Genomic DNA, 26497 nt, shown 5'->3' on the forward strand with positions numbered 1-26497 from the left:
TGTTCACGTTGGAAGCACATGGAGGTGGTCAGAAGAGGGTTTTTCCGAGTCACAGTTTGTGAGTCCCTGACTTGCTACAGCTGCACTGCTATTCTACAATGGCACAACAGTAGTACTGACCCCTCCACCCCACCACAGTGATTGTTTTGATTTCATAGTGCAATTCACCAGAGCAGCACTGTCTCACAGCCCAAGGGTTTTTGTTGGATGTTTCCAAAATATAAATGTGCTAATTGGATAAAATTGCAATTGGTACTTTTGGTAAAATTTAACAATATAACTCTATGACTTTGACCATGATTGCATAACAACAAATCTTGTATAGACAGGCTAAATCTACATTCTTGTTTAATTATTCTAAAAAACAAGAACAAGTCAGCATGAAATACAGCACCACAGAAGGCCATTATCTAGTGAAAGTCATTAGCTATTTAGGCAAGCTAGGTAAACATCCAAGGAGTCCAACCGGAAGCAAATTAAACTTGATCTTTGTTATCTGGTACAATGAAATTGATATAATAAGGAACTTAAAACAAGATACAACTTTGTACACATAATAATTTTAGCAAGTCTGATGGCAGTGTAAACTCAATATTAAATTTCAGGTCAGCTAGTATATCTTTTCTGCCATTTCTGCCTTTTTGACTCCAGTTGGATTTAAGCAATTTTTTAGTAATACTAAAATCTGTAAGGAGGCTGACACATATGCGGAGATAAACGACTTTTACTAAGGGCAAATCCAGGGTCATGGTCGAGACAGGGGACACAGAAGCAGACAGAGGAGAAACAGGAGACCCACAGAGAGCAGACACGAGAAACGGGAGGCGCACTGGGAGCAGCAGACACAGGCAAGGGCGGGATGGGCAGGAACAAAGGGGTTGTGATGTCCACGGAGGCAGGCGAGCCTGCAACGATGTCCACGGAGGCAGGCGGGCCTGCAGCGACATCCGAGGAGGCAAGTGGCGGGTCCGGAGGCACGGTGAGATGTGGGTAACTCGGGCTGTGTGTAAACAACCGGAGTTTCGTCCCAATGGAACAACCACATCCCAGTGTGTTGCTTACCTGCTGCGTCCTCTGTTGGCTGGCCTTCATGTAACGCAGAGCAAGGAGGTGGACGCATATGCGGAGATAAGCGATTTATTCATTAAGGGCAAATCCAGGGTCATGGTCGAGACAGTCCAGGTTCAAGTGACCAATATGTAGAGCAGGAGGGACAGACATAATGTGAATAAACAGGTACATAAAGAAAAGTGCTGGAAGAAAAACAACATACAACATCCCAAACAACAACAACAAAGACCAGCAAAGACAAGGGGCAAACAGGGCTTAAATACAACAGGGATGATGACGAACAGGTGGAAACAATCAGGGGCGGAGTCACGAAACAAGAGGCCAGACTAGACGGAAAAACAAAAAGTATATGGATTAGACCAAAACACAACACGAACACATGGACAGGACTGGGAGGAGCCAATCGTGACAGTACCCTCCACCAAAGGCTTGTAACTCTGAGGCACGCCTCACAAAACAAAACACAAGAGACCAAAACAGACAGAACCAAACAAGGACAAGGGCCAGCACAGGACACGGGACAGGCACAGACACAGAATCGGGAACAGGACCAGGCACAACAGGAACAGAGGCAGCAACACAAACCAGAACAGGAGTGGGAACAGAAGCCAAAGGCACAGAAGCAGGAACGGACACAGGAACAGGCGAAACGAGGGAGGACGAGGAGGCACAACACAAAACGACTCCGAACGAGAGACGAACGGAGGCACAACAGGATGAGGGAAACAGGAACGCAAGACAGACCACGCAAATGAGAGGGGAACAGGAACCAAGACCAACACAGGCACAGAAACTGACACACAGACAGAAACTGGGACAGAAACAAAAGGAGAGACAGGAGCAGGAACAGGAACAGGCACAGATACAACAGAAGGGAACAAAACCACACCAGGAACAGAGGAGGGCAAGAACAAAGGGACAGAAAAAACAGGGGACACAGAAGCAGACAGAGGAGAAACAGGAGACCCACAGGGAGCAGACACATGAGAAACGGGAAGCCCATGGGGAGCAGCAGACACAGGCGAGGGCGGGATGGGCGGGAACAAAGGGGGAAGAAAAACAACATACAACATACAACAAATAACATCACAAACAACAAAGACCAGCAAAGACAAGGGGCAAACACAGGGCTTAAATACAACAGAGATAATGAGGAACAGGTGGAAACAATCAGGGGCGGAGTCACGAAACAAGGGGCTGGACTAGACGGAAAAACAAAAAGCATGTGGACTAGACCAAAACGCAACAAGAACACATGGACAGGACTGGGAGGGGCCGATCGTGACAAAATCACTCAGATCTGCTGTTAGAAGTATTAAAAAATGTTCAAATTCAAAAAGGTGGGGACAGTATGTGAAATGCACATTCTGATTCCAAATTTAATGCCTGCCCAGTTGTAAGAACATTGGATTAGGAGCATGTTTACTACTGTGTAACATCACCTTCACTTTTAACAACACTTAATAAACATTTAGGGACTAAAGACACCAATTGATCCAGTGTGGAAAGCAGAACTTTTTGCCATTCTTGTCTTCAGCTGCACAACTGTACGAGACCTTTACTTACTTCGGCTTCATATTGCACCACTTGCTTCTTTAAGAGAGATTAATGGACTCATGCTGTTGTAACACACTAAGACTGTGGCTTGGTGATGTCATATTAAAATAATCATGAACATCCCTAAAATGACATTGTCTATAAGGTGGTATGTGCTGCTCCAAAATGTGTATATGTCTCTTAGCATTAATGGTGCCTTTACATATCTGTGAGGTACTCATGCCATGAGCACTAATACAATTCTGCTGGTAACAATCTGGATTGTCCTTTTTCTTTGGAGTGGAAAACATGATGCCTATGAAGTATTATCCATTATATTTATGCCCGTAAACAATTTGAAAGGTATACCTGTCAGACCTCAATACTTATTTCTGGACATTGCTGACATATGACTTCAGTTGTGCATCGTATAGCCTTGCATTTGTGGATGCAGCAATGAACGGTGTTATTCCAGAGTCCATGTGGTTACATGTACCACAGAAGCAAGGTTTTATTGTAGTGCCATCTGAGTGATCAAGGTCATAGTCATTCACTTGTGGTTTTTGGCCTTGTCCTACACTGTAGAGGGTGAAATTCCTAAAATCCTTGCAATTGCTTGTTGAGGTACATTGTGAGTAGCTTGCTCATAAAGGACAAGGTCTTCAACACTCATGCATGATTGTAATCCTATGTTCCTAGTCTTAAACTGCCCAGTCCCAAATTTTGGAATGCAATGAAGGCACTGATTTCAGAATATATATTTACAAAAAAACAAATGAAGTTCATAAAGTAAAATATTAAATATTTTGTCTTTGTACTGTTAAAGTTTAAACACATATAAAAGTGGATTCACTGCTTTTTATTTGCATTTCACATTATGTCCCAACTTTTTTGGAATTGAGATTTGTAAACTAAATTATGTCTAACCTTCTAAATATCAATCATAATGAACGTAAGGAACATAGTAGGTCATGGTACATGCAGAGAGTGCTCGTTCTATGACTTTTATAAAACCCTACAAGGTCACAAGAAAATGCACTGCTTTTGACTACAACAGAAGGCTACTTTGGCTTCGTATTAAAACTGGAGGTTGTCTACAAAGTCTCCAGTCATTCTGCTGGATGTACCCTTTGGAAAACTGACTTCAATCCCAGTTAAACTTGTTGGTCCTGAGCCTGAGAAACCTTAGCTGAGCTCCTTTACAAGGGGATGGAAACATGGCTTCAGTCTTGCACATGTGTCTGACAACATATGGAATGGTTAAGATCTGACAGAAAACCTAAGGAAGATTAGCTAGTGACTGTTTCAAATGTTCCTGTTGCTGACAGGCCTGAAACAAATCGAACGATCCCTTCCAACAGCAATTCTGTCATGGATCCTGGAAGTGCTGTGCAATGATAGAATAGCCCAGCAATGCTCTTCTGGCCAGTATAAGAGACAGCTTGTGTTTGCCGATCAGAATAATGGTAAAATGTGCAACCTGGGGTTTCACAGGAATCAGGTCCAACAGGCAATGTGCACGACGATGCAGAGGTGAGCAATTCTGCACGTGAGTAGACGGGCTGTATTACCCAAGTGGTTTCAATCAAGCATCTATGCAGCTGCATAATAATTCAGTAGTTGACCCTTAGCTTGAATCAAAGACAGTATGCTGTACAGAAGGCTTAGCATTTCTTGAACACACCAGCACTTTTCTCCTTTCCGAATGATGACAAAACAGATATCTCTGAATAGAATGGCCAGTGATTCAAGCCAAAATGACAGAATTCTAAAATTTCATTACCAAAAAATAAGCTATAAATCAAACATTTCATTATAAATAATTTAACTTGAAAATATTTAAACATTTTTCAGTAAAAACACAAAACATTATTACTTATTTGAAGAAAATGTGTTTGTAATGACAATTCTTAATGTTACATATTATTTAAAACAATGGGATCTAACTGCTCCCATGTAGTCATGAGGGGAGAGGATATATATCACCAGCCACTATTAGGTACATCTAAAAAAGGTTGGACCCTCTTTTGCTTTCAGATCTGCCTTAATTCTTCGTGGCATACTTTCAAGAACGTGTAGGAAACATTCCTTGGTTGTAACAAGTGGTTATTTGAGTTACTGTTGCCTTTCTATCATCTCGAACCAGTCTGCCCATTCTCCTCTGACCTCTCACATCAACAAGGCATTTTCGTCCACACAACTGCCACTCACTGGATATTTTCTCTTTTTCGGACCATTCTCTGTAAACCCTAGAGATGGTAGTGCGTGAAAATCCCAGTAGATCAGCAGTTTCTGAAATACTCAGATGAGCATGTCTGGCACCAACAACCAGGCCACGTTCAAAGTCCCTTAAATCACCTTTCTTCCCCATTCTGATGCTCGGTCTGCACTTCAGCAAGTTGTCTTGACCACCTCTACATGCCTAAATGCATTGAGTTGCGACCAAGTGATTGGCTGATTAGCTATTTGTGTTAACAAGCAATTGAACAGGTGTACTTAATAAAGTGGCCGGTGAGTATAGTCCCACTACCTGCTCTGAGATGCATGTGTGTCTCATGTGAATCAGTGCAAACTGAGATTTGGATATGAAGGGTTGGAGCATTTATTGGTTTTGCTTTGGTAAAATGGGCTGGTAAAATAAGACAGTGGTTAAACCTGCAGATGGCAGAAGGCAACGTTTTGTCTCTTCAGCTGTATAATTTCTAATATTCTTTCTTTTAAAAGCAAAATTATTCAGAAGAAAAGTTCAGCTAAATTGGTTTTCACTATGAATGCTTTAAAATGAAAGCTGAACTACATACAGTACTGTGCAAAAGTGTAACATAAAGGCAGCAACACAGGGTTGTAGCATAGATGTTGAGACAGGTTGCAAATGCAAAGTAGCTTTACTTGTGGCAGTCCAATAGTCAGTCACAGTGGGCTGGGGGCAAAACACTGCAAAATAAGAGGCAGATTCATAAAACGAAAAAAAAACAGGAGAAATAAGCCAGGGTCAAAAACAGGGAAAACCAACACAAAGAAACAGGTTCAGAATGTGGGAAAAACAAAGGAACTTTTTAACCTCTACACCAAACAAAGGGGTTTATATAAGGTAGTTAAGTCCAGAATGATTTGCAGAAGGCAGGATACCCTGGACAGGTTGCCAGTCCATCGCAGAGCAGACAGACACACAAACACACAGACACACACCTAGGGGGAATTTAGTGTGTCCAATTGGCCCAACTGCATGTCTTTGGACTGTGGGAGGAAACCGGAGTACCCGGTGGAAACCCACACAGACACGGGGAGAACACACAAACTCCACATAGACAGGACTGAGGTCGCTCGGGCGGGGAATTGAACACAGGCCCTCCTTGCTGTGAGGCATCAGCGCTACCCACTGCACCACCGTGCTGCCTTTTTCACAATCCAAATAATCACAAACATATTCAGTGATGTTGAGCTCTGGATTCTGGGGTGGTCAGCGTACTGTTCTGAGAACACGTACAGTTTCTTCATTTAATGTGCAGATTTTCTTCTTTTTTGTAGCTTTTGAGAGCTGCACATCCTTTCAATCTCATAGTGTTGAGAAGTCTTCTCTCAGTGGAAAGATAGACAGAAAAACCTGTGGATTTTTTTAGATCTGAAGTAAGAGTGGAGCTTGACTTTCTCCTCTCTTTAAAAGATGAGTGCTTTACGTACTGTTTATGTGAACGTGTGAGTTTTGGTCTACCAAGGCGTTGCACGGTTCTTTACCCAAATTTCTCTGTATCTTGATCCTATTTTGAATTTCAGTTTTGGAAACTCTTGTTGACCACCTTGACTTTCCCCTCATTATAGAACTGGAGTATATTTAATCTCTTCAAAAGTATCTCATGAAAAATTATTATTATTATTAATTTTACATTACGCAAAAAAACAGGAAATTAAATAAATGAAGAGCAGTCTCTGACTCTTGCACAATACTGTACTTTAATATACTTTAGGGCTAGGCAATATGATGATACATGACATTATTGAGGATATTGTCTTTATTTGTAGAACAAACCAGCCATTAGGGGTGTACTTTGTGTACTTCTGGTGCCGGTCCCAAGCCCGGATAAATGGTGAGGGTTGCGTCAGGGAGGGCATCCGGCGTAAAACTTGTGCCAAAACTATCATGCGGATCACAAATATGATTGCCATACCGGATCGGTCGAGGTCCGGGTTAACAACGACCGCCTCCGGTGCTGTTGACCAGCAGGGTGCCGGTTGAAATTGGACTACTGTAGGTCGAAGACCATCAAAGAGGAGAGGAGGAAGGCGGGTTAGAAGGCAGCGAGAGAGAAGGAAAGGCAGGAGTGTGGAGGTTAGGGTAGGGACTCTGAACATAGGGACAATGACTGGTAAAGGTAGAGAGCTTGCAGACATGATGGAGAGAAGGAAGGTAGATATTCTGTGTGTCCAGGAGACCAGATCAGAATCAGAATCAGAAGAAGTTTTATTGCCATTGTCAATGAACAGGATTCACAGACTAGGAATTTGCTTCGGCATGAAGGTGCAACATAAAAACAAGTAGTACAAGGCATGCAAAATTAAGTCCACATAAATAAATACCCTCTATGCACATATATAGATAGAATGAATAAAAATAAAAATACAAAAGGCATGTACAACAGTACTATATACAACAGTGCAGGTGGAGTAGTGCAATTCAAGTAAAGTGACCAAGGCAGGGTTATAAAGAGGTAAGTGACGTGATTATATATTGTTCTTGAGTCCAATGGCAGAGGGGAAGAAACTGTTCCTGTGGCGGGAGGTTCTGGTCCAAATGGTCTGAAGCCTCCTGCCCGAGGGGAGTGGATCAAATAGTCCGTGTGCGGGGTGAGAAGGGTCTGCTATAATACGATCCGCTCTCCCCACAGTCCTGGAGATGTACTTGGAGAGATGGGAGGCTGCAGCCTATCACCTTCCCAGCGGAGCGCACAATGCGCTGCAGCCTTTGTCTGTCCCTGGCAGTGGCCCCAGTATACCACACTGTGATGGAGGAGCTGAAGATGGACTCGATGATGGCCGTGTAGAACTGTACCATCAGCTGGGCCGGCAGTTTGGCTTTCCTCAGCTGCCGCAGAAAGTACATCCTCTGCTGAGCCTTCTTGATGAGGGAGCTGATGTTCAGCTCCCACTTGAGGTCCTGGGTGATGGTGGTGCCAAGGAACCGGTAACAGTCCACAGTGGTGATGGGGGTGTTGGTAAGGATAAGGGGGGGCAGGGGGCTTGTGGCTTTCCTGAAGTCCACAGTCATCTCCACTGTCTTCTGGGCATTGAGCACCAAGTTGCTGTTGCTGCACCAGGTCACCAGCCGGTCCACCTCCTTCCTGTAGGCAGATTCATCACCGTCTGAGATGAGTCCAATGAGGGTGGTGTCGTCCGCAAACTTATTCAGTTTGACAGAGTCATGGATGGAGGTGCAGCAGTTGGTGTACAGGGAGAAGAGCAGGGGGGAAAGTACACAGCCCTGAGGAGATCCTGTGCTTAAAGTCCGCGTGTCCGAGACAATCTTCCCCAGCCGTACTCGCTGACTGCGGTCTGTGAGGAAGTCTGTGATCCACCTGCAGGTGGAGTCGGGCACATGGAGCAGAGAGAGCTTGTCCTGGAGCAGAGTGGGAAGGATAGTATTGAATGCAGAGCTGAAGTCCACAAACAGGATCCTAGCGTAGGTTCTTGGGGAGTCCAGATGCTGCAGGATGAAGTGGAGGGCCAGGTTTATGGCATCATCTACAGACCTGTTGGCTCTGTAGGCAAACTGCAGGGGGTCCAGAAGGGGGTTGGTGATGGACCTGAGGTGGGATAAAACCAGACGTTCAAAGGTCTTCATGACTACGGACGTCAGGGCCACAGGCCTGTAGTCATTAAGTCCTGTGGCGCGTGGTTTCTTGGGGACAGGGACGATGATGGAGGACTTGAAACAGGCTGGGACATGGCATGACTCCAGGGAAGAGTTGAAGATTCCCGTGAAGACTGGGGCCAGCTCATCAGCACAGTGTCTCAAGGTGGCAGAGGACACGGAGTCAGGGCCCGAGGAAAGGAAGCAAGGCCAGGGACATTGGAGGTGGATTCAAACTATTCTATCATGGTGTAGAGAGGAAGAGAAATGGAGTAGGGATAACCCTAAAGGAACAGCTTGTGAAAAGTGCTCTGGATGTAAAGAGAGTGTCAGACAGGATCATGAGCCTGAAGTTGGAGGTTGATGGTGTAATTTTGAATGTGGTCAGTTCATATGCACCACAGGTTGGTTGTCAGTTAGAGGAGAAAGAGGAATTTTAGAGTAAGATGGATGAAGTGGTAGATGGTGTCCCTAGAGAGGAGAGATTAGTGATTGGTGCAGACTTCAATGGACATGTTGGTGAAGGGAACAGAGGGGATGAAGAGGTGCTGGGTATGTATGGTGTGAAAGACAGAAATGCGGGAGGTCAGATGGTTGTAGATTTTGCAAAGAGAATGGAAATGGCTGTGGTGAACACGAATTTTCAGAAGAGGGAAGAACACAGGGTGACATACAAGAATGGAGGGAGGTGCACACAGGTGGATTATATCCTTAGCAGGAGATGCCACCTAAAGGAGATTGGAGATTGTAAAGTGATACCAGGGGAAAGTGTAGCAAGGCAGCATAGGGTGGTTGTCTGTAGAATGAGATTAGAAACAAAGAAGAGGAAGAGAGTGAAGTCAGAACCAAAGATTAGATGGTGGAAGCTATAGCAGGAGGATGGTTGCAGGCAGTTCAGGGAAAAATTGCAACAGGCCCTTGGGGCAGTGAGGAGCTACCTGAGGACTGGGAAACTACAGCTAAGGTGGTGAGAGAAACTGGCAAGAATGTGTTGGGTGTTTCGTCTGGTCAGTATTCAGACAGTATTCAGAAGAAGGCAGCTACGAAAAAGTGGGATAACCAGAGAGATGAAGGAAGTAGGCAGAAGTACTGTGAGGCTAGTCGCATAGCGAAAAGAATGGTGGCAAAGGCAAAGGCTCAGGCCTATGATGAGCTGTATGAGAGGCTGGACAGTAAAGAAGGAGTAAAGGACTTGTATCGTTTGGCTAAACAGAGAGATAGAGCTGGAAAGGATGTACAGCAGGTTAGGCTGATAAAGGATAGAGAGGGAAATGTACTAGTGAGTGAACAGAGAGTGATGAGTAGATGGAAGGAGTACTTTGAAGAACTAATGAATGAGGAAAATGAGAGAGAGAGCAGGACAACGGGGGGAGAGATAGTGGATCAGGAAGTGCAGAGAATTGGTAAGGTGGAAGTGAGGGCAGCTTTAAAAAGGATGAAGAATGGAAAGGCAGATGGTCCAGATGACATACCTGTGGAGGTATGGAGATGTTTAGGAGAGAAGGCAGTGGACTTTTTAACCAGGTTGTTTAACAAAATCCTGGAGAGTGAGAGGATGCCTGATGAGCAGTGTACTGGTCGCCATTTTTAAGAACAAGGGTGATGTGCAGAGCTATAAAGTTGATGAGCCACACCATGAAGGTATGGGAAAGAGTTGTTGAAGCAAGGCTAAGGCGAGAGGTTCAGATCAGTGAGCAGCAGTTTGGTTTCATGCCCAGAAAGAGTACCACAGATGCAATTTTTGCATTGAGAGTGTTGGTAGAGAAGTACAGAGAAGGTTAGAAGGAGCTACATTGTGTCTTTGTGGATCTAGAGAAGGCATATGATAGGGTGCCAAGAGAGGAACTGTGGTACTGTATGAGGAAGTCAGGTGTAGCTGAAAAGTATGTTAGGGTGGTGCAGGACATGTATAAGGATAGTGAGACAGTGGTGAGGTGTGCAGTTGGAGTGACAAATGGTTTCAAGGTGAAGGTAGGGTTACATCAGGGATCAGCTTTGAGTCCCTTCTTGTTTGCAATGGTGATGGAAAGGTTGACAGATGAGGTCAGGCAGGAGGCTCCATGGACCATGATGTTTGCAGATGACATTGTAATCTTGTAATCTGTGGTGAGAGTAGAGAGCAGGTGGAAGAGAATCTGGAGAGGTGGAGGTTTGCACTGCAGAGGAGAGGAATGAAGGTCAGTAGAGACAAGACGGAATACATGTGTGTGAATGAGAGGGAGGCAGGTGGAAAGGTGAAGATGCAAGGAGTAGAGGTCATAAAGGTGGATGACTTCAAATATCTTGGGTCAACCATCCAGAACAATGGACAGTGTAGAAAAGAGGTGAAGAAGAGGGTGCAGGCAGGATGGAGTGGGTGGAGACGGGTGTCAGGGCTGATGTGTGACAGAAGGATAGCAGCAAGAGTGAAAGGGAAGGTTTACAAGACAGTAGTGCATCCTGCTATGATGTATGGTTTGGAGACTGTGGCTCTATCTAAAAGACAGGAGGCTGAGCTGGAGGTGGTGGAGATGAAGATGCTGAGATTTTCGTTGGGAGTGACAAGGATGGACAAGATTAGAAATGAGCAAATCAGAGGGACAGTGAAGGTGGAGCAGTTTGGAGATAAAGCCAGAGAGGCCAGGTTGAGATGGTTTGGACATGTGTTGAGGAGGAATAGTGGATATATTGGTCAAAGAATGTTGGAGATTGAGCTGCCGGGTAGAAGGAGAAGAGGTAGACCTCAGAGAAGGTTTATGGATGTAGTGAAGGTGGACATGGAGATGGTTGGTGTAAAAGTAGAGGAGGCAGTGGATAGGGCAAGATGGAGGCAGATGATACGCTGTGGCGACCCCTAAAGGGAGCAGCCGAAAGTAGAAGAAGAAGTCTTTATTTGTAGAACATTGACCAACTGCAACTGCAAAATTAGTCTAATTTAACTGGATTAGGTGCAACATTTTGCAAAATGCTGAATAAAAATCATTCTATTTACAGTTTTTAATATTATTTTTAAAATGTATTATTGGTTCTTTTTTCTCTGTTCCAACTGACCATATGTTAGAGTGTAGATGTAATGTTTGCAGACACAGGCAAATGTGGTTTTGGTCAAGAGCCAGAACCAAGCATGAAGGATGTGATGGGAGAAGGGCTTAAATTCCCATTCCCACCCTTCATCTGGTTACAGAACAGCATATAACAGCTCTGCACCATGCTACCTTACTGACACATTGTGATTCTGATCACTGGCATCAGTGATGAAAACCTCCAAGGCAAAATGGACATTCATATTCACTTAAGTCAAGTCTTTGGAATTCTTCCTTCTAACCATGCAGCAAATTACTGAAAGCTATAGGAACTGCAAATATTGAACTGCAATTATAGGTCTTGCCTCACTCCCAGGTAAAAAGTAAAGAGAAGAGAAAATCTGAATAAGATCCCAAGACAGATGTCAACATTTCATCACTCATGACATTTCATCAGAATCTCAATATAGGACAAAAGCCAGGAATGAGCCATTTGGCCCTGATAACTTCAGGCCTGGCTTGACTTTGAGCTACCACACAGGGTTTTGATTAGGACTATTAGTCAATAATAAAGTTTTCTAATTGTTACTATTACTATTCTCCACAGTTAAGAATCACAATGAAGACATCTATGAAATGAGACATGTGGGATTAATCAGTGACCAAAACAATGATAAACTGATAAACTGACTCTTTCAGATTCTTCAAAGTAGCCCCTCTCTGTCTTCATGCAGCTTTGCACAGTTTTATTGCTTCATCTAATTTTGTTATTGCTTTAATCTACTTGGGATGCTTTTCCAAAGGACTGAATAAGCTGTACATAAGTCCAGATGTGGGTAGTAACTAGATACATTTACACAAATACATGCACTTCTGTAAGACACTGATGTGTTTGTGCTCTTCTGACTTTATTGTTTTATTGTTATGCTGAATATGTCAGTGCGGATAGATGCCACATTTACTAAGAAGGTCCATTGCAGGTCTATATGTTACTCAGTAGTTTTCTCATACTGTACTTCTACACAAGTTGTTTTTTGGGAAAAACAATACTTTTACTTGTGTCATTATTTTATCTACACATCATTACTTTTACTTGAGTATTAATTTAGTCTACTCTGCCTACCATCTGGCTGAGACTTTGTTCACTTTATGAGGGAGCATTTTTTGGAAGACTCCCGAGTGGCACAATCGCCCGAGTTCAATCCCCAGTGACACCACGGCAGTCCATGACTGGGAGTCCATGACAGCATATTTGGCCTGGCTCTCTCTGGGTGGGTAAGATGGCCCTCCCTTTTTATCCATTATTCAGTATGATGCTGAATGCAGGCATCTGCCAGCAGACGCAGCTGAACTGGCATTTAATGTTCACCACCAAGCGGGTTGAGCTGTTCATTGATTAGCAGCAGTTTGAAAAGATGCAATGTCGGACTTTATGAAAAAGTATCTCAGAAGATAAATGTGTCTTAAACCCCCTTTGGCAGCATCTTAGGGGGAGACCTAGCTTGCAAGTGAAACTGGCCACGACTAAAGTGTTTTGGAAATAAACTACATGCATTTAAGCACAAACCTCTAAATCAAAAACTTTTTAAGACTATACAAAACATATATTCAGCAGTGGTGAACATCATTTATTATTACTAGGCCTTCATTTTGGGTCATAAATATCAAAACTCTAACATAATGCTAATTTCTGCTAGTGGCCTTATGGGATTCTTTAGTAGCCGTTTAATAATAATAATAATAATCATATATATATATATATATATATATATGGGTGCAGTTATGACAGCTACATATTATTATCAAAAAGACATTATCACACTTTTTGGTTGAAGCCAGTGACAGAGGAGCTTCACCTCTGACCGCTTGGCTAAATTATTTCCAAACCTTATGTGCAGACCAAAGAATGTCTTTGTGACTGTTATGCACTATTATGTAACCCTGTACCTTTTATTACACCAGGTTTTTAAGATCATTCTGGCCTTTTAAATAAGAAACATCTGCATGTGGTACTAGCCTAGGTGCCATAACGGAAGATCAATCTGGAAGTGATAAATCTGGAATCATCCTAAATGCTGCTTCTCGAGGCCTGTCTGGCTGAATCCAAAAGCCAGCACAAATTGAATTTTAATACTGCACTTCATACTGTGTAAAAGTCATTATGCCCTGCAGAGACCACTTTTAAGTGAGTACATAAATCAGATTAAGCCGATTAAGGTGTCTTATTTGTAGGGAACACAATATCGCACCTCATTTACTAAAGGAAAATATTTCAATAACAGGCTCTTAGAAGAATGTGTTTGCTAGTTATTAACCCTTTAAGACCAAAGTCCAAAACACCTATCTTTCCCATTGAATACTATGGTTTCTCAATGCTGTTTAGTCTGATGTGTAAATAACATGATCTAATAAAGCTGAAAATTCCTCATTTTTTATTTTGCATCACAAACTACCATTTATAGGTATAAGAGTATACTTCACATTTTTGTCATCTTTTATTCTTATGATGCATTTACAGACTGGCATCAGTCTGTGTGTTCCTGGGGCTATAAACAAAGCCTGACATCTCTTTACCTAAACCACATATCTGCTCTGCCAAAGCCATCCTCTACCAAAGTGATTTTACATTTCCGTACACAGACCTTAATTCCCCTTACAATCAGCTGCTCTCAACCATCAGGTTAACCCTTCTTCCATCATATTGTTGAACAAATAGCACCTTTAGATTTGAGTTTTTCTATAGAGATGATGGGACATAGGTGATCTGAGATAGGCCTTTATGACTTTTAACTCAGGCCAGAGAAAGAAGCAGAGGGTGCAGTGCATGGCCATAACATAGTAACGTAGCCATGAACATGCAATACGCTTTAGGTGGAAAAAGTGACACAGCTCTGTTCCTCTTAAGGGAGAGACAACACCCCCAAATAAAGGTTTTACAGTATATGGCAAACAGATGCCAAGCTCCCTTTTGGGATTCATTTAGGGAAACCATGACTTCTCCTCAGGACCTGAGGCTAAACCCTACTGCGCCCACTGCAGTTGGAGTTAATGGCTTTGGTCATGCTGCTGAGGCGGTTGGCATTCTGCACAGGTTAAACGGAGACTCAGTGAACAAAAGGCTCCTGAAAGTCGCAAACCTCCGAACTGTGGACAACAGCACATACCTGGGTCAGGCTGCGGTCAGTGTAAGGGCTTTTCAAGGAAAGGAAGTTCTCAACAGGAAGTAGAAGCTGCAGTCTGACATCGATATGAAGGAGCTGGTCAAGCTCGTGTGGCTGTGGTGTGTAACCTTCACCAGATGTTGTGGGTACAGTACACAGGGAAACATTTGCCTGCAAAGAGAACAAGAGAATAGGATTGGAGCAAATACTGGAGATGTGTTAAAAGTAGAGATAGTTCCTAAATGGGTACAGAAAGATGGGTTCACTATGAATGGAATCTGATGAATGTCAACTAGGCACATCAGTACAAATGTGAAAAGTTATGAAAACATTTTGATTTATACTAAGCTGACCGCCTGCTTCTGTTCCAAGTTATGGATCTTGATGCAAACTGCAAAATATGACCACAATCCATCTAAAATGAACACACAATGGTAGTCACACAAACTATGCATAAGACCACCTACTCACTACACATTACAGTTTCAAAGGCACTTCATTAAAATAAATAAAGGCAACATGTAACAAGTACCAATAGTGATGAAGGCAAATTAGCTAACTAAAGCTCTCAGGGTAAACATTAACAACTACTCAAATGGAAGAAGCTATAGAGACAGGTACACCAAGATTTTACATGCTCTTAGTTTAAAGATGAGGAAGGTAAGAGAGAGGCCTGCAGTCCCTTGAAAAATGATGTAGGACACCCTGAAATCAGTAGCAATAAAATTTGCACACAAGCAATTAGACAAATCGGACCTCTAGACCTCTTTTGGAACAATGCACTCTAGTCAGAAGAAAAAAAAGAGGTCTTTGCCAATAATTTTGATCATTATAAATGAAGAAAGAAGAGCTGCGTATATAATACGCTTCTCTACAAACAGTATTGGGTATTACACATCATTGAAGGAAACATAAACAGTGTGATGTAGGGGGATATATTATGGGGGAATCACATCAGCAAAGAAACAATGTGCCAAGAATATTGGCATTTCAACAGAAAGGTGAAAGTGCTTTCATGGTCTAGTCAATCTCCTGACCTGAATTTCTTTGAAAAATTATGGAGGATTTTTACGTTTGCAAACAAACCAGAGGGAACCTCGTAATATTAGGGCACTGAAGACAGTTTGCTAAAAAGCTAATTATGTCTCAGTGTAGAGTTCTCAAAACTACAATTGCCAATAACAGCTTTGCAGCAAAGTATTAATGCTATTAGTTTGTGGTATTTATACAAACACTATTTCATTTTATTGTAAATTTGTTTTTGTTAGTTCATGTTTATGAACAGAGGCCTACATGCAATATAGTAAAGGAAAACTCATTTGTGAACCTGTGTTTAAAATAAAGTTTTAATTAAAATTAAACATGTAACTAAGTTGCAAATAAATCTTAAACTGAAACTTGTTTGTAAAAAGTTATTTCAGAGCCACTTGGTTCTACCTAATGGAAATCATTCAGTTTTTATTATGTGCATGTGATCATTTTAATAGACATCAGTGTCAGATTAATTAATGACATTCTATTAAAAGATTGGTTTACCAAGAGTGACAGTAGTATTTTCACCTAAATGAGTTAATAAAGCAAGAGTCTTCTATCAAAAATGGTAATAGGACATTTGAGTCATAATTAATCTTTTAGTACTTTCACTTCAATACTTAAGTACATTTGAAGGCAAATACTTTTGTACTTTTACTCAAGTGGAGGTCTAAAGGGAGGACTTCTATTTTTACTGGAGTAATATATTACCCTGGGTATCTCTATTTTAACTCAAGTATATGATTTGTGTACTTCATACACCACTGCTGTGTGAACATTTCACAAAGAATGGACCAATCAGTTTTCTATAAAACGACCTAGAATAAAATCTGTTACATCAACACACAAAAGTTCCAGAGCTCCAAGGTTGTGTTACAACAATGAGAAAATGCTATATGTCATGCTATGGTATAACAGGTTTCAATACAGGGTAATATTTGTGTATTATTTTTTATTGTTTTTCACTTTATATTTCAGAATTTTGGTGAGATCTGCAACATTGCACAGAACTAAATATTACACTCCAAATTAGTATCAGTTTCTTCATCACATAAACAAAGGCCTAGTGTTTTTCTTGCACCTGGCTTTGGCATGCTGACAGAATCCTTATTGCTCTGCTCATTTTCCAAGCCAAAAGCTCTGAGTAAAAAGGAGTAAAAAGTGAGTTTCTCACTACTGACCAATCTTCCCACCCCAGTTTCCAAATGAGCAAATCTCCCAATAGACTGTGGGTCTATGAAGCAGTGCAGTATATAGTGAGGTCAGGGGAACTGAAGGACTGAGGTAATGGTTGTCTCGCTGCCCACACAGCAGGCTGTAGGGTCACTATATGTCCAAATTGCTTTGTTCCTTGCCTCTTACTGTGATCTCACTGAGTGACCTTATTAGAATATGGGGAACTTTTCTGGTTGAGCTTACCAATAGCAAGTGGTAACAAGTTAGCATTTACAGCTATTTGCAATAGTCCAGGGAAGGCTAATAAAATTCTTTGAATTGAAGTAACATTTTTCTGAGAAATAACTAATAATGGGTTCGTTTCCCTCTGCAGAAATAGGTGAGAGGTTTTAAGAGAATAAAAAGTGAACTGCTGCAAAAGAGTCTCAATATTAATCAATGAATGAGAGCACTATTAAAGAACACCAGTTCAGGCAGCATTCAGTGACTATTCATTCTATTCTATGCAGTCATGGAGAATGAAAACTTTAGCTTTATGTCATATCACAAAAATAAACATTTTGTCAAAATATTCTACTTAAATCAGCTGTTTTTTTCCATTTGCCACTTCCATGGCAACACAACACAAGGTTTAACTGAGATACAGGGTACCGCCCACTACTTCCTAAGCTGATTTGCTCCTATCTGCCTAAACACCCTAAAAAGAAGAATGATGTAATACCACACATCTGGATGTGGTTGTGGTTGTGCTGAATATCAAGTAGCTCTTGGTTGCTGTATTACGATGTGTGGAAAAAAGAAAAGATAAAAGTGGATGGAAGCACATCAAGCAAGAGGAGGACAAAAGTCAGGAGTGCAATTAAAGGTTATTATTTTGGTGAATATAATGGAAGTAATGCTTCGTTTTTTCCTGGAAACCTACTATTATCAAATAACATGACCTAGTTTAATGCAAACAGATTCTACTTTCCTTATATATAGGAAAAACATAAGACAATGAAATCCTAAGACAATGATTGTAAACAGTGAAGATAAAGACAAGATAAATGTCTTTATGTATGAAGTAGAATTCAATTGCATTAAACTAGGTCATGTCATCATATAGGCACAACAGCATTATCTGATAAGTAAAATTTATGAACATTTTCTCCCATTAGATATTTTCTAAATCATTCTGTCACGATTGGCCCCTCCCAGTAATTTTTTTTGTTTACTTTTGATCTTCCATGTGCGTTTGTTTTGGTTATCAGTCCTGCCCCCTTGTTTTCTTGACTCTGCCCCTGATTCGTTTCACCTGTTTCCCACCTGTCCCTATTCATCCTTGTGATTATTTAAGCCCTGTGTTTACCCCTAGTTTTCGTTGGTCTTTGTTTGTTTGATAAAAACCATGTTTGATGTTTGTTTCGTTTGAAGTATTTGGATTTTTATATTCTGTGTTTATCTCGTTATGTCTTTCCCTACATTTCTCCATGTTAGCTCGTTAAACCTGGACTGTTATGACCACGACCCTGGATTTGCCCCAAATAAATCTTGCTTTTCTACGCACATGCGTCCACCTTATTGCTCCCCGGTGTCACACATTTAGCCCTACCCCTTGATGAAACAAACTGCACTTCACCAATAAGAATCCTTGGGCAAGACTCCTAACAATACATTTGCTTACATTTTTTATGTCACCCTAAATGGAGTTAATCAGCCAAAGAGGCTTGCACTATGATTTGAATATTTTTTCTTTCTTGTATTCCATCCCCAATATAACATTCCTGAACCAAATAAAATAATAATGATACCTGTTAATTTCATTCCTTTGTTTATCTTTCAGTGATTGAACTACACAGAAATGTTGAAAAATTAGTGGGATTCCTTAGGTTAGCTCTAGCATCAGCACAGACTTTATAGTGATTTCTTTATAGTGCATGCACATGTACATGTAGGACTAAATTGGATTAAAATTTGTGACCAATGTATTATAACAGCAGTGATAAGTAATTTTTCCATTACTGAAGAGAAATGTCACAAAAGCTTCACTGACTGAGTTGGATATGATTGGCGTACACCTTAGGAGGTCTGGTTTGATTGGCCGGCCACAGCAGGGGATTGCCAGCTCCCTTTATATTAGAGAATCTTTGATTAAGAGTGATTAGGTAAATGTTTTTATTTTTATTCCTTCAAAAATTAAGTTAATTTCCAGTTTCTGATTTCCATTTTCCGACTTTGTTACTGAATCCATTTTAAGACCATCAACCATCTCCAGCAACTTCTGACTGAAGAGGAATGTTTCAAATAGCACTTAGACGTAAAGATATCACTGCCGCAGGTAGAAGTCACATTTTAACGCCTTTGGGAAATGATTCCGGACTGACGGGCTATAAAACACAGAAGAGAAGAACAGGAGGCATCTGTGTTTGATTATGAGGTCATATCGAAGCCTGCCAAGACCCTTCTGCGTCTGGTCACTCACATGTCACTGCAATGGGCCAAAAGACATCAGAAATGTCTGCAGTGCGCACAACAACAGGGTCTCGCAATAACAGGAAGTCTTTTGGTGTGACCCTTCAGGAGGCCTCTGAGCATCTGTATTGCTCTCTGTTTGGTTGCCATGCATAATTGCAGATGAACGAGTTGCAAAGGGAAGGACACCATAAATGTAGCAGCCAGATCCTTTGGCAACATGCTGCACAGTGAAAGGAGCATGAAAGGGGAAAAATGAGCTAAATAAAGCCTCTAGTTAGCATTTATCAGAGCAGCTTCCAAACTCTCAGCAAGTGAAGCATACATCATACGCATAGTGTAAAAATACATAAGGAAATCCAGTTACAGACTACCGAAGTGTATGCTACAACTCACATACTGTTTCAATTATTGGCCGACAGAAAGGAAAATGTCCATTTTTGACGTTATGTCTCGGACCATTCACAAATTTCAAAAACAGTGAATAAAGTATTATAAAAATGCGCTAGAGAGAGTATAGATAGTACAGCTATACTACTGAACCTATTCTTTCTTTGAGTAGCTGCCTCATAGTGGGTTAAAGGAGAAAAAACAAAGGAAATAGACAGATGAGGTCTTGGCACTGATGATAGAGTGGGGAATGTTAATTTAAACCCAATGATAGTCAGACTTGGAAGTTCCTAGCAGATCACATTAAAAACCAAATAAAATGAATTTACTCACTACAGATATAAGTAGGGCACATAGCAGATACATGACATAATTCATGCTAATGTATTTTCAGTTTATTCAAATCAAATTAATTTTACAAAACCGATAGTAATAAGTAATCTGATTGGCTGAGCTTTGTTCGAAGCTGTTTTTGAAATCAGTGACTGAACTCTGTATTACTACGCCACAACACGAAAAATCCTTGTACTGTTAGCGGAAAAATCTTTCACTAATGCTGCTCGCAAGAACCACCGAGTGTACTAATGAAGTAAGAACCTGTTTTTTGTTTAAACTGAGTGGCTGACACCTTATTTTCTTAACTAGCACTATGCTGGTCAGCTAGCTAACAGGCTACAACATAGCTAACAGCCTGAACAACTCCATCATTAATATCACAGGCTTGAATCGAAGTACTTATGATTCACTGTAAAAGGGCAATACAAAATAATTACCCTTGAATGACTTACACACTTCAAATGTTTGTGTTTCAGTAAGAAGTAGCGTCAAACCCAGGCTGAATCCCAAAGAGCTCTGTATTCCCTAAATACTGTTCTTGCTTTGAAAGTTTAGAAATTCTAGCCTCTGCAGGCAAATTGTGCATCATTTATTGAGTATGGATGTTGTTGAATCCCTAATGACTATTTTGTAGCTATATTATTCACTGTTGGGCTGCAGGAACCAGTATTTAAACCAGTATTGCACTATGTGGGGAGCAGGGACCCATTTGAGACTCAGCCCAAGGAGGGGCAGTCATTTAATGACCAAAAAGTACTTATAAAGCAAACAATTTGCATTAAACAGTGCTGCGTTATCATGTTTGTTATACAGCAAAAAGTTTAAAAGTTTGCAATATACAGCGACAGGCAACTGAACGTTCTTTGCCTCTTTCAATGGTTCATGGTTGTTTGGCAACAACACCAGACCCTAAAGAAATACATGTTTATGTCCAATATTATTAATAACTTCTTTAAACTTTTGTGTAAAAAAAGAACATCCATCCCAGTGATAAAATCGCAGTAATGCATGACCTCTTGTGGCTTATTGTTTTATTATGCATTTACACCTCCCAAAGTCTAAAAATGTCAGGTAGTGTGACTGTCCAACCATATCTGCAGATTAACTGTTACAAAAAAATAATTTAGTCAAATAAAAGATAAAAGTCAAAATAAAATATTTTGGCATGATTTTATATTTGAAACCATTAAAATCAAAACATTTTACAAAAATAAGATTTAAAATTATGCAACTCATTAAAAAATGATGATTAGCCCCTCCCAGTCCTCCATGTGATTTAGTTTACTTCTGGTCTTGTTCATGTGCTTCCTTGCTTTGATTCTTCCCTGTCCTGCCCCCTTGTTTCCAGACCTCGATTGTTTTCATCTGTGTCTTGTTAACCCTCATTGTTCCTGTATTTAAGCCCTGTGTTTTCCCATGTTGGTTGGCTGGTCTTTGTATTAAGTTAAGTGATACTTTATTAATCCCACAAACGGGGAAATTCCACCTCCGCATTTAACCCATCCGTGAAGTGAAACACTACATACACACTAGTGAACAGACAGACACACACTAGGGGGCAGTGAGCACACTTGCCCGGAGCGGTGGGAAGCCCTATCTACGGCACCCAGGGAGCAATTGAGGTGTCTTGCTCAGTCATGTGCTGTCAGCTCTGGGGATTGAACCGGCAACCTTCCGGTCACAGGGCCAGTTCCCTATCCTCCAGCGCACGACTGCTCCCCTGTGTTGTATTGAGTCGTATCTTCTGGCATCCGTGGTATTTCCTGTTATCAGTTGTTGTGTTCATCCTGAGTTCCTTTTTGTCATGTTTGTCCCTTGTTCTCTCCATGTTGGCTCTGTGACCCTGGACTGTTTAGACCCTGAGTCTGGATTTGCCCCAAATAAATCCCGCTTCTCTCAGCATGTGCGTCCACCTCATCACCTCTCCCCCGCATTAAGAAATAGTGGACAGGGTACTGCATTTTAAAGGACATCTCAAGAGGCCTTTAACATGCAATGCCAAGGTCAGAAGCCCTTTGACAGATATTAAAAAAGTGCTGGTTAGGCTGTTTCAGTTTACCTTGTCAGGTGGTGTGACTCCAGGAAAAGCATAAAATGTCTTATTATTATATTTTCTTTTTTAGTTGTTCATGGACTAAGGTTTCTATGGGTGTCTAAGTACAGAGACTGATTTCTACATTTCCAGGATTGTGAAAGTATATATTTTTTAATAATGTGTGGTTATCCTTGTGATATATTTTTAGTGGTAAATTTACTGTGCTTATGAATTTATACCATGTACAAAGATAAAAAAGGGCACAATGCATATGTTTCAATATTTGTACATTTATTTGTACTACTTTTTGAATTTAGAATCATTTTGAAATCTCTGAAATCAGGACTTACAGAATAGGTGTCCATGATCATTCATAAATAAATTTACTTCTCAGCCCAATTTTCTTCCCAGTACATAAATAAGTACTTTGTGTTTCTACATTTATAAAAATGAAGCATAAACATACTGAAAGGGAGAAAAATCTAAAGCCAAATGAGCAACATAAACAATTAATCAAATCAAACCAAGACAGCGTGTACACACCCTTTGCGGCCATGAACTCTGCCTTAGGCCTTGCCAACACATCATTTATCAAAGAAGAGTGTAATTGCTCTAATCCGTCTGGAGTTGCAGTGGGATGACTGACCAGGCAAGATAAAACATGTGACCTGCTCTTCACATCTCAGACAACATCTTAACAGCGTAATGGTACCCTAGACACAATGAAGAGAAATAACTTTCCTAATACAAGACATATTCTCACAGTCTAAAGTGTACCTGAGGGTTAGTCAGTGGGTCAACGTGAGCCTCCTCCTCTTCTAAGTCCTTCAGCAGCACGTCTAAGCGCTCTTTCTCCTCCTGAGTCATCAGTATGAGACTTCCCGCACCACCTGCAAGCTTCCTCATTTTCACACAAACATCACATCATCTTCAGCATGGACAGACTGAGGGTCCAGCACAGGAATAAATGCCATGTTTCTGCTTTTGCAGCAATTATACAGACTAACAAACAAACTCTACACAAACTTCTCCAAACGTCAAGATATCTTTAGTGCCCAAGATTTGCTTGTTTAGTTTTGCACTGAAGCTTTAAGAATTCAACCACTGAGATGTAAACAAAGTCATTCAGAGGGTTTGATGTGAAACAGTTCATCATAGAAACACTCTTTACAGTGGCGGTGATAGGAACCATGGGTAGTGATGCCTACCACACAAATATATAAGCCATTTATTTACTATCCAAAACCAATAATAAACCTATACGTGTTTTCTGAGTTGTTATATGCAATGTTGATAATAGTAAAACATTGATACGTGAAAAAAATATACATTTTCTTTGGAGACTATTTTGTCTTGCAAAAGCCCTACATTTGTCTTGACAATAAATATGGTTTTGCTTGTAAAATCACCATATAGAATTAGAATAGAAGTAAAAAAAAAAAAGCATACAGTAAAATGCATACAGTTTTCTATGAGAAGAGGTTTGGAAATGGTTAAACGGCTGGTATACAGTGGCTGACTGACTTTGCTGACATCCTAATTTAATTACGCAGAAAGCTTCTACCTACTAATTAGCATTGTGCAAACTGCATATCATTGTTGTCTGGAGAAAACCTTGTATCTCCAAAATAGTAACTTTACAGGAGAAGGAAAAAACCTGCTGTAGTTTTCATGTAAGTGAATGGAACCAGACATCTTTCCAAGTCATTTTGGGCCGTTTCTTTTGGTCCATTCATCATGAAATTTACACACAATGTAAAGAACAACAGGTCGTTTGAAATTATGCCAAAAACTGAAAAATGACAAAAATGGAGATATGAGGTTTTCTTCCGACAGCAGCGATATGTAAATAATCACAGATAAATAATCTTGCTTATGTAGTTTAAGTTTCAGCCTTAAAGATGCCTATCTTTTTAGCTTTGCAATATTTTTGTCCACTTTATAGAAAACTGTGTCAGAAACCACATAAAGTAGTTTATTTGCGGACTTGTAGTTCAGTTGGTAACGCAGGGAGCTACCAATTCCAACAACAGTGGTTTGATTCCCAGGGAGTAGAACCAGCACATATCATCCCTGTACTGTAAGATGGTGTGGAAAATGGAACCAAGTAAATAATGCAAATTTGATTTTTCACAGTACTAACATGTAAGGAGTTAAATGTTACTATGAATGTGATTTTATTTTTTTTATTTTTTTTTTATTACAAAGTGCAGACTACAAACTCATTATTATAGACAGATTAAAACATTATCCTTCCTTTTAATTTACAATCCTCAAAAGTAGTCTTGAAATAGTCTCCAAATACAATTTATGTTGTTTGTTTACTACTTTCCAAGATAAATGTACAATTTATTCATCTGTATACATGAGAAAAGTATAACAACTAGCAATAACAACCACATTTGCTAAGTGAAACTTGAAATGATCCCCATGAATAACTGAAAACTTAAGTAAAGCAAGTAAAAGTAGCCAAACGTTAGTGGGACAGACAGTGTCTCTGTCCTTTATGTAGGTCAGTTTTTAGTATGTTATTGAGGTCAGGGTGTTGTGTATCTTTTCTTTTGGATGACAGTTTAAAGTGTTCTAGGCATGAGTTTGCAAAACTGATGTTCAGCCAGGCTTGTTGAATGTTCAATTGTTGGATGTTCACACTGAGTGTGGCAGTGTTTTACAAATGTCCTGTCTCCTGTCTACTGCTAATCTCCTGTCTAATCCTTCTCAGAGACATTTTATTATCAAAAGACAGAATTTTGTGACATTATTTCAACTCAGCAACAGATCTATTTAGAACCATGTATTAGAACCATTTCATGCCTAAATGTTTTTTTGAATGGTGAAATGGTTCTTCGGCAATGGATCTATGTAGAACCTTTTTGAAAATGGTTCTATATGGTACCAAAAAAGTTTCAAAATGAATGGCTTAATATGGAGGATTTGAGTAATCATAGTTTATAAATGTACAAAATTAGTACAAAATCCTACTGCATTAGTGCAGCGCTACCAGAGCTGGTTTACAAGGAGCCTTGCCACTTACTATTCCAACCCACAAAAACATGACTGCAAAACAGCAGAGGGCACCTGCGAGCAAGTCCACAATGAATGGGGGTGAATGGAGCTAAACAGCTAGAAACAAAAAGTTTCTAATCACTTGCCCAGAGCTGTCCTTTAGGAAGTAGAAGGATGTATTTCATTAAAAAAGCAAAGAAATCTCACCCATATGTTTCCTTTTTTCGACAGCATGCAGGTTTTCGGCAACACAGCGCCAGCATTACTGCTAGTGAGTGCTGATTGGTTGGCGAGCGATGCAACTCAATGGCTCTTTGCTCTCACTGCCGTCATGAACATACATGAGGCGCTGTTGTAAACTTCTATAACTCGAGTTCAAAAGCGTTCAAAATCATCCCAGTGGTGTTTTATGCTGTTCTGTGTTCAGGATATGGATGCATTCTTTAAGTGTTTAAGCATTTATAAACTATGATTTTACTTAAATCCTCTATATTAACCCATTCATTTTGAACTTGCTCGGGAGCGCCCTCTAGCCTTTGAGAAACCCAGAAGACATTACAGAGTGGTAAATCTCTTAACTACTAGTTTTCTGCTGCCTGCTGTTGTGACGTATCGTTGTTTTGCCCTAATGCTCAGTTGGATTCAAAGTATTGACTAATAAGTAATAATACAGCAAAGATTGTAAAGCATAAACGACTATAGTAAAACACCACTTCCACAATACATTAAAAAATAATTCTACACTGAAAGATTATAGACATTTCTCAAAACTACTTTTGAGCACTGTGCTTCTGTTTATTATTCTGAATGTGAAAAAGTGGCTGACTTGTTCAGTCACCCATACAGTCCTTGGACGGACATGAAGTCGACATACCTCAATGTTTTTCTTGACAAAATCTTGTCTGTGCTTGCTCTTGCCATTCAAGGTCTGTCTGCTGTCTGTCTGCTTGTCTCGCCTCACCTCTTGACCCCCTTCTACAGAGCCTGAAGACTCAGTGTGCACTACGACCTCTGTGTGGAGTCATGAACATACAGGAGACAGATCACGTAAACAGTACAATTTAGCAGACAGTTTGAACTAAAGCAGAAGGATGGGGTTTAACCAAGAGCTGTAAATATCTGAAATATATATATATATATATATATATATATATATATATATATATATATATATATATATACTAACCCTAACCCTATATATATACCTCAAAACGATTCAATTATGATCCATTAGGAAACTCAAATTTCAACAGAATTTAATTAAATATGTCTATAATGATTTAAATAATTAGAGTGAATGCACAAGTATGACAAGAAGAGATATTTGTGCAAAAGTTTGGGGCCCCAGGTCAAATTACATGTTAAGCTGATTTTGCACATTACAACTTATTTGCAGAATTTAACATATTGGCAAAAAAATAAAACATAAAATGTGTCCCTGGCAAAAGTTATGCAA

The 26497-nt window shown here is 40.4% G+C and overlaps 1 protein-coding gene across 2 annotated transcripts in view; it reads right to left on the reverse strand.

Annotated features, from left to right (window-relative positions):
* fsip1 (fibrous sheath interacting protein 1) overlaps window positions 1–26497 on the reverse strand; it is an 84801-nt gene that overhangs the window by 52723 nt on the left and 5581 nt on the right. For both annotated transcript variants that reach the window (XR_005130801.1, XM_017703224.2), the window contains exons 7-9: window positions 25916–26052; window positions 22813–22932; window positions 14619–14786 (exon numbers count right to left, since the gene is read on the reverse strand). Coding sequence is in view for 1 of the 2 variants with exons in the window: in XM_017703224.2 (XP_017558713.1) it covers window positions 14619–14786; window positions 22813–22932; window positions 25916–26052 (425 nt within the window). In the remaining variant the exon portion in view is untranslated. The remainder of the gene's footprint in view (window positions 1–14618; window positions 14787–22812; window positions 22933–25915; window positions 26053–26497) is intronic.

The sequence above is a fragment of the Pygocentrus nattereri genome, chromosome 10 (assembly GCF_015220715.1).
Source record: "Pygocentrus nattereri isolate fPygNat1 chromosome 10, fPygNat1.pri, whole genome shotgun sequence".
NCBI lineage: Eukaryota > Metazoa > Chordata > Actinopteri > Characiformes > Serrasalmidae > Pygocentrus > Pygocentrus nattereri.